Here is a 16,833-nt window from a genome sequence, read left to right as displayed (position 1 = left end):
GTGATGCAGCTAAGAAATGCACAGAAAAAGACATTCGCTATTCTTGATCTCATTCATTGAACTATCAACGCCGTATATCTTTTTTAAAGATATTTCTTGTTAATGAATATGTACGCCCCTTCGGCTCTGCGGTGTTTGTGCTTCCTTCGTTTTTTTGTTTCAATACCGTAAACGTCGTAATAAAAAATAGTTATTTGCACAAAACCTACATTGTAATTTGATTTAGAATAGACCGAATTTAAACGAAAAATTCCGTAAAATTTGGAAGTGTCGTCCCTGATTAGCATGTGCGGACTTTTCAGTTTAATCCGGGATGACACTTTACGCGCATGTATTAAGCACATTTTCTCCAGATCGTGGCTCATTTTCTTGGTACCTGCAATGACAATGTTTTTGAAAACAGTGGTTCAAGTTGCTAGTGATACCCACACACGACAAAAACGTACAGATGTCGCTTAAATACCCAAAATTCATATATAAAATATTCGAAAAAAAACATAGTATTTCACTTAAAGAATGATTATATGTATTATTATCATATTTGTGTTGTTGTCGTTTTTCATACAAAATCGCATGTCTTGGGTATACATACGAGTTTAAATTTGACATGTAGTCAAGCAAAACCCCTTATCTTGGTGTTTATACGAAGCACATCAGAGCCTTGCCGTCTCAGATTGATAAACTCAAGTGGTTGCGGCGAGAGTGAAATGCGGGTTTCTTTTTAGCGCCACCATTGTGTTCATCGCATGTCTGCCGTTAAACAACGCACTTCAGAACTAAAAGCCATTTTAATTAACCCATGTATGCCTAGCGTCTAGAAAAAAAAACCTTGGCGTCTCATCTGGGTCTGCGCTGTTTGCTTAAAGGAATTTCTGTAAGAAATATTCCTATATATAGAAATAAATATACTAGACATCCCTAATTTTGGAAATAAATTGATCCAATTTAGATGGATGGGTGAGTCCACTAGGCATAAATGGGTTAAAGAACGTGCCTGTGAACTCACGGCGATCTCATTGCGCCCGCACAATGAATTTAAACGCATGGCTGTTGCTTGTGGATAAACGCTTTTGTTAATGTACGTTATAGTTGTTGCAAGATATTTTATTTTCAAGCATTTCCACAAAATGCTCATCATTTTAATATACCATGGCACATAATTGTAGAGTTTAAAGGCAATATAGGGCGATATTAAACTATGTAATCATTCGAAAAATGCATGTTTCTGAAACTAGTTCATACGGTGTCATTGAAGTACTCTTTATCACGTTCATGTTTAATCGAAAAAATCCAAAACAGGCAACTGCTATTTTCAATGATTCAATCTCAATACATCTGAACAAGTCTCAGACTTTTTACCACTTGTTCAAACGAAAGCGAACTGTGAAAGATAGCGCTGTTTACAATGACCAAGGCATAGATTGACAAATCTCAAATTGAGAGTCGACAGCCATCAAAACTTGCGATTAAGACCTGGTCTATTATTTTAATGTTTGACCAATGAAAGAACGAACGAATGTGTGACAAATGTAAACAGACTGGGTTTCTTTGATTGATAACTCATTTACGTATCTTGAAAACGTTTTGTTGGATTGCCAATGTCTTAAATGTTGCCTACTGGTATATTCGTGAAACCATTCGAAGAATGGATACCAGTATTTCATTACAATAATATTGAATGGATACGTTTTAAAGGATAACATAACAGGTACATATTAGTAATAGCTTGTAATTCTCAATTGGTCGTTTTCGGCTCATGTACCACTTACAATTACCCTGGGTACGCTCAATTATTCTACGATATACCCCGGGTTCGCTCAAGTAGTATTGTTATATTTGAAAAATTGAATAATACTGTGGGAGCAGTGGTCTAATGGTAGGACGCTGGCTTAGGGACCGAGAGGTCACGAGTTCGAATCCTGCCCTGACCACTGGAATTTCCTTGAGCAAGACATTTATCCCTCATCTGCTCCTCTCCACCCAGTGTATAAAAGGGTACCTGTGAGGAAAATAAGCCAATGTGCCGTGGCTGCAAACTGCGCTTAGATGTTAACAGACGGCTTCAGGGCAAAAAAGTAAAGCGCCTTTGAACGCACATCTCGATTATGAAAAGGGCGCTATATATATATATATAAATCGTATTCTACGATATACCCCGGGTGCGGAAAATAAACTGAAAGGCTATGGCCATACTCCACGGTACTTTTTCGTATATTTTCCGTCCTCGCGCATAAGAGCACGTTGGGTACTTAATTAAAAGTAGTAAATGAGTCGACCATGACCAATCGAGCGCTAGTAATAGTTGCAGCATCCATTTTGAGCGATGTGATTGTTATTTAACGAAACTGTAATGCTAGGTTAAATAAATTGTTTCATAGTTACAACGGCAACTTGTAGAATTAAGGTACCACAAACTAATAATAATTGATCCGCGTCATGCAAAAATGGGTGTTATGCAATTTGGGCAGTCTGGTAAGGAGCAAATCTTTCCGCTAATGAAACGACAAAAACTTGCGTGACTTTATAGCGGACGGGTAAGTTTCTTATCAGATTGCACAGGCTGGTCTGGAGCTACGCTGGTCACATATGGCATAACACACATTTTCGCATGACACGGGCCCTATGAAACTGATTTCAAATGTGTTTCTTGTAATGCTTTATCGAAACATTCGTATCACAATAGCAAAGCAGTAACCCACTTATTATAATTATTAGGATAGTGCGTATTGTTACCTTTGAAAAATTGAACAAACGCCTCAGTATGTTTTACAAATATATTACAATCAGTTTACATAATTTAAAATCCCAAATAGAATATCGCCCTGTATATTGTTACACAAAATTATACTATCACACATTTAAGTTACAATTTACATTACACTCAAATCAATATAACAAACTGGCAGCTTACAATTTGAAGGGACAAATCATTTGAAAATGTAAACACGTGTCCCAAACTACTTTCAACAAATGTTCACCCAAACACATGACTATTTATACAATTATGTACCACAACACAAGGCGATTGCTCTCCAAATGTGCTTTTGCATATTAATTTTTATACAAATATGAACTACAACACATTAATATATATACTCACATGAGCAAAAACAAACTCATATTTCTACAATATAAAACTTAAAAATATATCTACAAATATGTACTATAAAACTGAGTGTTTCTAAAAAAATATATGATAAAGCATGACTATTTTTTTTTACAAATGTTCACTCAGCAAATGATCATTTTAGTCATGACATTCAACAAATATATGTACCATTCAAGAATACTTTTTAAGCAATAGTGTACCATAATACACAAACATTCAACATATAACACGACTATTTCAACAATATGTGCAAAATCACATTACATCTTCACAACTATTAACAGTGATATTGAAACATGACCATTTCCACAAAATTGTAAAATCCATTTAACATGGCGGTTATTACAATGTTGTAAAATGGTACTATAACTAATCACGCTAACAACAAGTACTATTCCATAATTCATTGCAATCATGGCGTGTACAATGGCCGATTCGTGGCGTGTACCATGACCGATTCATGGCGTATACAATGGCCGATTTATGGCGTATTTCATGGCCTCTACCGTGGTGGATTAATGGCGTATACCTTTGCTGATACATTACGTCTACCATGGCCGGTCCATGACCGATTAATCACATATACCATGGCCGATGAGTGGCCTATACCATGACCGATTCATGGCGTATACCATGGCCGATTCATGGCGTCTACCATGGCCGATTCATGGCGTATACCTTGGTCGATTCATGGCGTATACCTTGGTCGATTCACGGCGTATATCATGGCCGATTCAAGGCGTATACCATGGTCGATTCATGGCGTATACCGTGGATGATTCATTACGTCTACCATGGCCGATTCAATCATATACCTTGGCCGATTCATGGCATACACCATGGCCGATTCAATCGTATACCATGACCGATTCATGGTGTATATCATGGATGATTCATTATGTCTTCCATGGTCGATTGATGGCGTTTACCATGGCCGATGCCCGTATACCGATGACGATATTATATCACCGACCGTTGCCGAAATATAACATTTTCAGAAAGGACTTATTAAAAAAAGTATAAACTATTAAAGCATATTTACTGTATTATTACCCCCCCCCCCCCCCCCCCCCCCACACACACACACACACACCTTACGCATAAGCCAATAAGCAAGGAGGTCAAGTATTACCTACATAACACCTGCGAAAATCCTCAACAATGACATCAGTGATTAAAGATTAAGTACTTAAGTACCAATCATTCAATTCGTTTTTAGTGTTTACTGATTTCTGAAACTTGGACTGTTAGATGCAAATAGTTGTGATAAATAATACATTTTAATTAGAACGTGTAATCGCGCAACAGGGAATAAACTGATCTAAAATCGTATGTAGAAAGAGGCGCACCATCTATTTAGATTATGCTTTCTGGTGGTTTGTGTTCGCGCGTCTCGAGTATTTTCAAAGATGACGAAATATATCGATGGTCTCAATTTAAAATGTCGAACCTACAAAAACACAAGTTTTCAGGAGACCTATTTTAGTTAAACATTTCTTGCACAAAGTCAAATAAAGATTATTTTAAACATTTTTAAAAGTGTCGCATGATAGACCATGTTCGTATGGAACTAATTTGACGTTAAGTTAATAAATCTGCTGTAAAATGTATCTTCGTCATTTAGACTTGCATTTATGTGATGTTTCGGCAAATTGGACAGCTTATTGTAATAGATTTTGTTTCAATAGAATAAATTTTTCCACTGTTGTCCGTTAGATATAGCAAAGCAATGCATTTTTTTCTGTTTTACACGGTGGAACAGAGGTGACAACCGCAATTCGTTATTTATAGTGTGGCCTCAACTTAGTAACTTGTGGGAACGACTAATAAAGTTGAGGGAACAACATCATAAGTTGTGGCTTCAACTTAATAACTTGTGGAAACAATTTTTAAAATAACTTGTGGAAACAACTACGTACGTTGTCCCCACAACTGTTTAAGTTGAGACCTCAGCTTAGTAACTTGTGGCCACAACTTCATAACTTGCTCCCAAAACTTATTAAATTGTGACCTCAACCTAGTAATTTGTTCATTTAACTTATTAAGTTATTCCTTCAACTAAATAACTTGTGGGAACAACTTATTTATTAAGTTGAGGCCTCAGCTCAGAAACTTGTGGCGACAACTTCATAACTTGTTCCCACAACTTATTAGTTTTTGCCTCAACTAAATAACTTGTGGGACCAACTAACTATGTTGAAACCACTAATTTAAGTTTAACCAATAATATCGGGCGTTTCATCTTTACCGTTTTATCACAATTAGTACCCCTTATTTTACTAGGTGCTCGGGTTCGAGCACTATCCCTGTTAGCTATGGATCCCCCGTTCGAGCCCTATCTGAGCACTTGCCATGTAAGTCATGGATTTCAGATTTGAGCCCCTATCTGAGCGATCGCCAAGTTAGCGACTTGGTTCAGGGCTCGAACCCTGTTGTGAAAACTAGGCACATAAGCGACGGATTCCGGTTGGGAATCCAGGTCTGATACCTCCCTTTTTAAACGATGGGTCTTTGGGTTTTAGCCCCAGTCTATGGACTTTCCCTGTAAGCGACTTGGATTCCAGTCTGAGCATTCGCACCCTACGTAACGGATCCCGGCTTGGATGCCCTGCTTGAGCACTCACCCTGTATGCTATGCCCCCGGGCTAAAATCCCTGTTTAAGTACTTACCATTTAAGCGAACGGACCCTGATCAAAGTCGTAGTCTTATCGCCGGACCCGAAAAATGCGGGATTTATAGCTTACAGGGCTAGTGCTCAGACCGGCGCTAGAACCCGAACACCCATAGCTTGCGAGGCTAGCTCTCATTTCCGGACTCGAAAGCGGGAAATGTTGCTTACGAAGCTCATTTCCGCAGCCGGTCGCTTAGTAGGCGGGTGCTCAGTATGGTATGTTAGCGACGGCTGTTTGGTTCGAGTCCCTGTGTGAACCCGTAGCTTTCGGTGCGAACGCTCAGACTGAGGTTTGCAACCGGGATCCTTCCCTTACTGGGCAAGAGCTAAGACACAGGCTTGAACCCGGGATCCATAGCTTTCAGGACTAGTACTCAGACTGGGGCTCGAACCCGGGACCGGTCACTGTTGGTGCAAATTCTCACATCGGAATTCGAGCCGTCGCTTATAGGGTAAATCCTTAAACCGAGGATTGATCTAGAGACCCAAAGCTTTCAGGGCTAGTGCTCGAACTATGATTCGAACCCCGAGGCCGTCGAAAACTCCGTATTAGATTTTCAGACCGTCGAAAACTTAGGCATCTTGCACTCGCCTCGTAAGCGATGGTTCCCGGGATCGAGCCCCGGTCAGAGGAATCGCCCTTTACAAGAAGCGTCCCGGGTTCAAATCCAAAAACCATGGGACTCGAAACCGGGATCCGACGCGTACGTTGCTAGTGCTCAGACCGGGGATGGAACCCTGAACCCAGTCGCAAACAAGGCAAGTGCTCAGACAATTGTGGTCTTAACTTAGTAACTTGCGGCCAGAAGTTATAAAGTTGAAGGAACAACTTACTAAGTTGAAACCTCAACTTAATAAGTTGTAGGAACAAGCTATTAGTTGCGGCCACAAGTTACTAAGTTAATACCTCAACATTTTATAGTATTTTGATATCTTTTTGCGTTCATCAATGCTATAAAATGTACATCATTTAATTATTTTATAAGCAAACGTTTACGTTTCGTCAATTTGCCTTAAAATACATGGCTATATTGATACTTTAATATATTAATAAGCTCGCAAAATGCCGACGTAACAATTTTTTTCAGCTTCGTCATTTTTACTTCAAGCAATTGCGGTTCGTCATTACATCACGTGACTATATGGAGCTGTTGCGATTGGTTAACTATTTTGTTGTTTTGGGGGTATATGTGCATTGATTTCCCGCTTTACACAATATCAAAATCGCGAAATGCCAAAAATGTAGGTTCGTCATTTTAAATTGGGACCATCGATATATATATATGTACACGACTTTAAAATAAATCTCGTACTTTACGCATGTAAATAACTTAGTGGGCAGTAACATCACTGTGTATGTGAATTATTAATGGCCAGAATAAGATAGGGATATACAATCTACTGAATATAGAGCTGTGACTTTAGTCGGGAAATCAACTCAGACAGAAAGCCGTGTTTCCAGTATCGACCTGTTAGGTTTGCAATCCGTATCATGTGAAATGTGATATAAAACACGACATTGTGTAGAAACACGGCATGTAATTGTCGAATTAATGGAGCTTAATGAAATAAATTGCTCATTCATTTGAAATTGTATCTGTATTAATGACTATTCTTTAGCAAATGTATCGCAAGGTGTCGAAGTGAAAAATGCTATAATTAAATTCCCTAGTTTTTTGTACTGTGAATCATTGAATAACATTTCATCTTTAACCGCTGCATCATAAGCTTTACAATTAACTTGAGCTAAGCAAAGGTGAAACACGAGTACATATGATGGTATAAGAGATATATTTGCAAACGTAAGTCTGCCATATGTTCATTTAATATCGTATACAGAGGTTAGGACTGTTCCCACTCATAATTTTCACTCAAACGGATTAACATTGCACACGCGAGGAACGTAAATAATACACAATAACTATGACGACGGAAAACGCTATGAAGCGGTCGGCAGTGCAGCCGAGCCTATTCGTGCCTCTACTTCCGGATCGGAGACTGCGGCGATGCGCGAGTCTCAGCTCTGCCTTACGTCGAGGTTCGCTCCAAGATTCTAATTTGACATGTCTTGGATACGGGTTACAATATTGTGAAAATTGCGCCTCGCTCTTGATGAACGTGACTGAATGCACATGCGTAAAGTGTCGTCCGCGATTAAACTGTGCAGTCCGCATAGGCTAATCAGGGACAACACCATCCCGCTTAGACTCGATTTTCATTTATAAAATACTCCATTTCATAGAAAACTTCGATTACAGCGCAAAATGTCGCCTCTGATTAGCCTGTGCGAAATGCACTGGCTTATCTGGGACAACACTGAACGGTCACGCGCCAAGCGCCGTTTTCTCAGAGCGCAGCGCAAATATTAAGCACAAACCGTTATATTGTTTTATATATGTATTCTATGTACAAATTATAAATAATATTTGCATTTGATAGGAAATGCTTTTTAGCATGTTCTAAAGTATTTGAACATCGAGTTTATTATTATTATTGAATTTATAGCATTATGGCATGGTAAATTGGGTTGTACCGCGCAATTTATTTATAGTGTTACCTTAAGAAGTAAACATGACAAATACAACGTTATTTTCTTTATAAAAAAGCCATTTTTAATGAAAAAATATGAGAATTATTTCATAATGCATTAATTCAGATTGTTCTTGATTAACAGAGATGACTTTTTAATTACAATTATATTAGTCGAAATCAACAGGTCTTAGTTAGTCTAATAGGTTTAATGTTTATTGGATAAAGTTCAGTTACAAATCTTTTTTAAGATTTCATACCTTCACACTCAAGTTCGAATTGTATGATCTCGTTTAATCCTTAATATCAATCGTTTAATCTTGACTATTCACTGTAATTTATCCTGTTCAAATCCCGAATTAGAAATCGTAATTCGTGCACGCGGTGTTAAGGTCATTACTACTACAAATAAAATAGTGTTTTGAACATATGCTTAATTTTTTCAGTTAAGGAGCGTTATGACTGCATTCTAACGATGAATTAGTTGTTTATTTGTAGCTTTAGTCTGAATTTTGCAATTAATAACTTTAATACAATTATGTTCTGTAGTTATTTGGTTTTAAAATGCTATGCTATTTCATGTTCTTTCTAATTAGTATTTTCCCTTCTCTGTTATTATCTAGTCTGTTCTGACAATCCCAGCTCTGTATTTCTCTTTCACGTTCTTTTCTCTTCCTTTATACATTCGTATGTTATTCACATTTCTGTGCTAAATAAAAACTCATTTTGGTACCAGTTTAAATCACTAGAAAACGAATACATACCAATATCCATTGCGTACGAGTAATATAACGTACTTGGTATTTTCAAACGGGGTATTTAAACAGGCAGATTGTTTTATTGACAAAGCACTTGTTCAAAGTTTTATTCTCCTTAATTAAGAACGACCGGAAACTAGTAATTGAACGCTAGTTGTTACATACCCGTACTCGAAACACATTATATATCGTCGACAATGCTTTTAAATGACATTTCACAAGTATCTCTGTGACGTATTTTGCTGTTAGGAAAGTTCATTGAGCCGCCTTATTGGAAAAACTGGTCTTGATGCATGTGACACCCCATATTAGGCTATGCAGTCCACACAGGCTAAATAGGGACGGCACTTTCCGCCTTTTTGGAATATTTCGTTTGAGGGAAGTCTTAGTCTTTAAACACGTGCATTACACCCCGTTTTCCGAGAGCAGGGCTTCTAACTCAAAATGCTGTATTCATTTGATACATATTCCCCAGGTCGCTTTTTATACAAAAGAACAGTTCACAGTTTGACAGAATGACAATTAAAAATGTCATAGACTCCGTAAAGAATGTATATATTATATTCAAACAGACAAAAAAACATGTCTGACTGACAAAAATGAGTTTGTGAGTACATTACTTTAATGATTTTTATTGTATTTTTCATGATGATGATGGTTGCAATGACGACGGTGATAGTGAGTGTTGTTGAAGATGCTGCTGCTGATACTTAAAGGATATTTTATCCGAGCTTATTGTATGCTCAAAGGCGTGGGTTGCTTTTAACTTAAATTCCAACTCGAATTCGAAATTTGAACAGAAGCATATGTTCATACACTTAATGTTGCATTGTATTGTGCATATAGGTATCGTCGGTTAATATGAGCCGCATCACGCTAAAACTTGCATTATGTCATAAGCGACCAGCGCAGCTCCTGGCAAGCTCGTGTAGCGTGTCTATTTGTCTTTATTTATCTAGACAAATTGTCTATTTTCAGAAATGTCCACCGTACAGACCTGGACACTGTGGCAGCGGCTGCCACCACGATACCAGCTCACCACCAAGACATTCGTAGACGACGCCGACGAACAATTCTCCGTCGGCAACGCCAGCGACCGCACCTTTACGCCAAAGAAAGTCGCCTCCCCGCGACCGTATTCCGCTAGAGCGGGTGCGCCTCAAAATGAAAGTCGACCACAATCGAGGCGTGGGAACCATTCGTCTAAGCGGGAAGCGGACGCACAAAAAGCGCCGTCTGGTAGCAACCAGCATAGTTCTGCTCTAAGTGAGAATTTTATGCTATCGAGCAACGTAACGGAAGAAGCGCGGGCAGAGCTGAGTAACTCATTAATTCAACCAAAAAATGCCGCATCGTTTCCGAAAAGGAATTCTGATTACGTGGCAACATTTCAGAAGCAACGTCGCGTGAATTCTGCGCGCCGACGATTTGCAGAGACCCCTGTTACTACCAAAATATCGCCGACTCACCTGCTCGCCGATGGAGCGACGTCGCCACGCGCGCATACTGCTCCCGTATTTCCTGTCACCAGCGCCGAGACTTTGAAGACGAGCAAACAAAAGCAGATGCACACCACACCACCGTCACAGGAGGCCAAACCTGTCTTCCTTAGGCAGAACAGCATCAAGCAAACAAAATACACGACCGAGCCTAGCAAGGTGGATATATTTCAATTTGACGATGCAAAGTCCATGTCAAGTGGTTCCAGTGGAGTAGTTAACGCACGTGATCTGGATCTAAAACATTCCAAGGCAAAGAAATACGTCGTACAGGACACTAGCCGCGCCACTGTGTATATTGATAACGGAAAGGTGATGTACTTCGGGAAATCACGGCACGATCTGACACAGTTTCTAAAAACGCAGACCCTGAGAGCGGACCGGGGCAACTGTTTTCTGGCGGAGCTTCGACGAGACTATCTTAAATACCCGAAGTATGAAACTGGTGGCGCACATAAATTGAGAAAAACGCTCGAAACGGATCCGCGGCGTATCACGCACGAGCGAGTCGATTATAACAGACGGGTAGAACATATCCTTAGTTATTACGATGAAAACAATCCATATGGAACGCCGCAGTCACGCCCAAACTCCGGTCAAAGGTCAAAGTCCCCACAGGGGTCACGATTTAAGGGTCTCTCTTTGACCCCCGCTGCTGCGGCCCCTTCGCGACCGCCATCCCGGGCTAGTTCGCCTGTACCGGAAATAACGGATCCAGCATCCGGGGATTTTATTCTCCTTAACAAGCAGTCGAAATTGCATGAGCGCCAGTTCTATTTGCGCACACCCGGCATGCAACACACCGGAAACAGTATTGCGGATACGGAGAAGTGTAAATGCAGCATGTGCCGGATGGAGCTTCAGATGGCGCTTGTTACGGGCGTCGGACCGGGCTTGAAAGTAACAGCAACTAACATCATATTTGATCAGAAGGATACACGTCAAGAGGGAATGATTTCCGGTTCCACATATATATCTAGGACAATGAACAGAAAAACAGCAGGTCAGAGAGTCACGTTTCAGCAACCTGACAATTCCACAAAGGGCAAAGCAAGTGATTTTCGAGTTACAATTAACTGTAAGTTACCGGAAGTGGCTGTGAGCGAGTCAGGATTCGAGAGTTCCAGAACAATGGACGGGGCATCCACCTGCCCTGATGACGTCGAGAGTACCACGTGACGTCTCGAGTGGACGCTGGGCGATATTTATTTATTATGATAAGTAGATGTACTTCGTAGCAGTTTTTGTTCTAAGACCATTTTATACTCAATACAAAATATATCAGTTAAATTTATTAATCATTACATCTAAATAACTTGTTTGGAAACATTCTCATCAATTCGTCAGTCTGTTGTTGTTGTTTTTTTAAATATGTCAATAATTGATCAATTGAGGCAAGCTCTGCGAAAAATGGGGTTTAATGCATGTGCGTAAAATGTCGTCTCAGATTAGACTGTGGAGTCTGCACGGGCAAATCAGGGATGACACTTTACGCTCTTGTGGTATTTTTGTATAAAGGAATTCTCTAGTTCTTCTTGAATGCTATGAGCTTTGAGAACATACCGGTACGTACAGCGACCCAGGATGGTCAGTAGCTGGGAAATGGATTATTGCAACTAAGGAAGTCTCTTCTTAGAAAAAATCCAGTACAACGGAAAGTGTCGTCTCAGGTTAGTCTGTGCAGACCATTCACGCACCTGCATTTAGTCCAGTTTTCCTCATGAAATCCAAGCCCTTAAGTGCACTTCACAGTGCCATACAAGTATTCTAATTGAATAAATCCTTAATTTCTTAAACCACATTTACTTTTATGAAAGGCGTTTGTTTGTTTTATTATTTTTATTTATTTGCTAGATTATTTAAGAATGTTTGAATTGTATTGTTTACGATATGAATAAAACTACTAACGATAAAAAGCGTTATACATGTAGTAACATAACTTATTTATGTATTAGATGACCATAGCGGTGGTTTTGTCCTCGGTTTAACATAACTTATTTATGTATTAGATGACCATAGCGGTGGTTTCGTCTTCGGTTGTTTGGTTTATTATCACGGGCGCCACCTCTGTTTTGCGATGTATATTAATAAAGAAGCTAATCCTACTTCCGAGATGGTGCTAAGGACCGGATGTTTTGAAATTTCACGGATAATTCTTCAGGTTGGGTAGTGTTGTTTTTTTTTCTCAACATATTTCGCTTTTTTTAATCGGGGAAATATATTGCATTTTAGCGATTCCACTCCAAAGGGGTTGTAATTAAATGTTTCTGTAAATGTGTAGATGACTTAATTTTCTCTGAATCGGACGACAATTCCCGCTTTCAAAATGATGCGAAATATGCTGAACACACATACCCTGTAGAATTATCCCTGATATTCAAAACATCAGGCCGTGTTTATGTGTGGTACAAACAAGAGTGACTCAATTCAGAAAAACAAAAGCGTCATTGTCACAACGAAAAGCGAATCAAAAATATGCTTTGCTTAGCACAAAGGTCAGTCTAATTGCGTGTTTTGTCGGTATTCGACTTTTGAACTTGATTTGGGTCTCTGACCTTAAACAAGGGGACCCATTTCACGCGCGTGACAATCCGTTCTAAAACGCCGGTCAGTTAAGCAGATGTTGGATCTATACTGCACAAAGTTATTAATTGGACGAAATGCTGACAGTCGAACTTGCACTATGACCTTGACCTTCGCTACTCTTGACAAATAATGCTCCGTAATAAGTGTCAGGCGTTTATTTCTTGTACAGGGGTTTGACCTTAATATTTGATCTTGACCTACGACATCATTAGTAGTCATCTCCGTATGCTTGTCATGTCTGCCGATTATTTGACAATCTGCTGGGCAAAGGTATCAATGGCTCAAGGATTAATTTTCATCAATTGTGACCTTGACCATTGTCGCGACCATGCATCTTGATGAGCACGTGCGCCTGTCCACACTTAACTTGACATGTCCATTCATTCGAGCGTTTTTCGAACGGGCGTGTGCAAACTCTAAAGCAGCCCTAAATTGGCTCATTTCCAACAATCTATTTCCGATCATTTGAGTCTCGTTATGGGAAAACTGGGCTTAATGCAAGGCGTAACATGTCATCCCAGATTAGCATGTGCAGTCTGCCATGCTACGCAAGGAAAACACTTCAGCCTAGACTAGATTTTCGTTCAGAAGAGATTTTATTTCAACGAAAAATTCAATAAAAGCAGAAAGTTTCGTCCATGATTAGCCTATGTAGACTGCACAGACCAATTTGTGGCAGACACTTAACGCACATACATTAAGCCCAGTTTTCCCAGAACGTTATTCAAATTATTTGCTGGATATTGTTTGACGCCGCATTGCTAAATCACACGCATAACTTAATCTCACCACACGTGCTCATGTGAAGGATATATCGATAACAGATACAATGAATTACTTCTCTTGCATATCAAAATGCATAGTTTATTCTCGTTAAACCAAAACAATTATAACTACAATATACCACAGCCGACAACAATCGCTGACTACACGATATTCAAATAATACTACTATATAAAACTAGTCATACATCGCTGTTTAATACATGACGAGGAGTAGAAATAATCTACACATTTATTAAATAATCCACCAAAGACTAGGGCAGAATCTACGTCATATAAGCTCACAACAAACCTGTAGAATTTCATTTGTTAGAGGTTTCATTAAATGAAAAGAACAAAAACAACAGATCATATATGAGCCGTGCTCTGTGAAAAGGGGGTTTGATGCGCAAAGTGTTGTCCTAGATTAGCCAGTGCAGTCCACACAGGCTAATTAGGGACGACACTTTCCACTTTAATCATAATTTTCGTTTCAAGAAAGTCTCTTCCAAGCAAATTCCAGTTTAGGCGGAATGTGTCGTCCCTGATTATTCAGTGCAGACTGCACAAGCTAATCTGGGACAACACTTTACGCACATGCATTAAACCCCCTTTTCACAGAGCACCGCCCATACAAAAGTATTATGGTAATTCACATACATGCTGTTGTTATTAATGAATTGGCATGTGGTAACTAGCTATATTAGGTAAGTAACTACACTACAAAAGGTTGTATTGTTGTAATGGAAGTAAGCTGTAGCAGAATAGCACACGGTAAACATGATTCCTAAAATATAACGCACATAATATAAACAGGCACAGCCAGTGGAAACTTGTTAAAAAAAGATTTAAAGATTGAATATTTAAAAAACCTGATTGTAAATTACTTATAGGAATCTTACAGCAAAACACATACAATAAATGTGATTTTAAGGAAAATGGCTTCTATCTATATACATTTCAGACTCATTTTAATTGCTATAGAAATAATACAAACAGTAACTATCAAGTGCATATAAAGTCCTCGAGTTTCAAACCATGATTTGCAATTGTACTTTTAAAAAAGGTAGAAAAAACAACAACAAATACTTAACAAATACTAAACAACCCTTCAAGGCCTCATTAAATTCCAGTTCACAGCAAATTGGGGATGTTTAATAAAACCACAATAGGGAAGCATTAATTGAGTCGCGTTCTGAGAAAACTAGGCATAATGCTTGTGCGGAAAGTGTCATCGCAGATTAGCCTGTGAAGTCCGCACAGGCTAATCAGGGACGACACTTTCCCCCTAAACTTGATTTTTGGTAAGGAGGGACTTCCTTGAAACTAAAAATACCCTAAAAGCGGAAAGTGTCGTCACTGATTAGCCTGTGCGAACTGCACAGGCTAATCTGGGATGACACTTTACGAACAAGCATTATGCCCAATTTTCTCAGAACGCGGCTCAATTTGTCTAATGTTAACACCACAATGTTTTCATTTAACAATAGTGACTTAAAACGAAACTGTGAGAAATTATACATTTGGTAAGTGTATACAGACTACAGGATACTTTGATTAAAAAGACTAGTTACAATAAATCTGTAATACTGAACTGCCATACAACCCTAAATAATGACTTGAATAAATTAAAATAACATAATTGGTATCTAAAAGATAAATGCTTAACATACCCAGTAGTTCAACAGACATTTTTGCGCTTTTAAATAGCATTTTCATGGAATATACTTCAATAAAACAACACATAACTTGAAAAAAGGCAGTTCAAACATGCAAAATACATAAGTATTATAATTGATGCCTTTTAAAAATAATTAGAGAGACATTACCAGATGTAAGAGGTATAACAGAACTATACAAGTACACAAGTATGGAAGCAACTATGACTTTAAAACTGAATAGATTCAACTAAACATTACAAAACAGACAAACTATTTCGAAGGAACCAAAAATAGAAAATTAACATTATTGTTACTTGTGTTTATGTTATGTACATACCAAAAAACTACACACAGGTAAACACATTATTTATTCACCACTTCCTAACAGAATTAAAAATAAAACAAGAGCACCGCATAACGGGTGCCACGCTCGGCTACGGGTGCAGTTTTGAATAAATGAAAGCTTGTCAGAACTTATTTTTATTTTTTTGAGAGGTCACAGTGACCTTGACCTTTGACCTTGTGACCCCAAAATGGGTTTGGCGTGTAGAACTCATCAAGGTGCATCTACATATGAAGTTTCAAAGTTGTAGGTGGAAGCGCTTTGATTTTAGAGCCAATGTTAAGGTTTTAGCACGACGCGGACGGCGGACGTCGACGAGCTGGCTATGACAATACCTCGCGTTTTCTCCGAAAACGCCGAGCTAAAAATAAGTCACACAATTGCCCCAGTTAACTGAATTGAAGTATTCAAAAACATCAAACATAAGGAGCCAGCAGAAAGTGTGCATGTTGATAAAATCAAAGCAGGGGAATGATTAAACGTATTATTTTACTAGTTTAGCCTTGTTCTGGTCAAACTTTGGTTAATGCATCGGAATAAAGTGTTTCCAAGATTAGTCTGTGTAGTCCACACAGGCTTATCAGATACAATACTTTTTGCTTTTTATGGTATTTTTTATTAAAAGGAAGTCTCTTCTTAACAAAAATCAAGTCTTGGCTGAAAGTGTAATCCCTGATTAGCCTGTGCAGTAATGCGCAGTAATGCGCATGCTAATCTAGGACAACACTTAATGCACATGCATTAAGTCCAGTTTTCCCAGATAAAGGCTCAATGTATGTACAGTGATCAAGTTCAATCGGGTTAACACAGTAAATTGCTGGATTACAGTTTATTTCATTCCTATTCACTCATTCTTCATATCCTGCTTTGTGCCTGTCCCATGGACTCCGTAACCACGGTGTTGATCGCCTTGGC

The 16,833-nt window shown here is 38.8% G+C and overlaps 2 protein-coding genes across 2 annotated transcripts in view; one reads left to right on the top strand and one right to left on the bottom strand.

The window, feature by feature from the left end:
* The first annotated feature begins 1,379 nt into the window (after positions 1-1,379).
* LOC127841782 (uncharacterized) lies at positions 1,380-12,477 on the top strand. The gene is made up of 2 exons (XM_052370857.1): positions 1,380-1,708; positions 10,047-12,477. Exon 2 carries the CDS (start codon positions 10,049-10,051, stop codon positions 11,744-11,746), a length of 1,698 nt encoding a protein of 565 aa, XP_052226817.1. The 5' UTR covers positions 1,380-1,708; positions 10,047-10,048; the 3' UTR covers positions 11,747-12,477.
* Positions 12,478-13,987: 1,510 nt separating this feature from the next.
* The window catches only part of LOC127841788 (aspartate aminotransferase, cytoplasmic-like), an 18,679-nt gene continuing 15,833 nt past the window's right edge, over positions 13,988-16,833 (bottom strand). The window contains exon 9 of the mRNA XM_052370864.1: positions 13,988-16,833. This exon is cut by the window's right edge and continues 101 nt beyond it. Coding sequence (XP_052226824.1) covers positions 16,774-16,833 — 60 coding nt within the window. The 3' untranslated portion in view covers positions 13,988-16,773.

The sequence above is a fragment of the Dreissena polymorpha genome, chromosome 8 (assembly GCF_020536995.1).
Source record: "Dreissena polymorpha isolate Duluth1 chromosome 8, UMN_Dpol_1.0, whole genome shotgun sequence".
Classification (NCBI taxonomy): domain Eukaryota; kingdom Metazoa; phylum Mollusca; class Bivalvia; order Myida; family Dreissenidae; genus Dreissena; species Dreissena polymorpha.
Note: the sequence above shows the minus strand (reverse complement) of the source record. Positions and strands in the feature narration are given on the sequence as shown.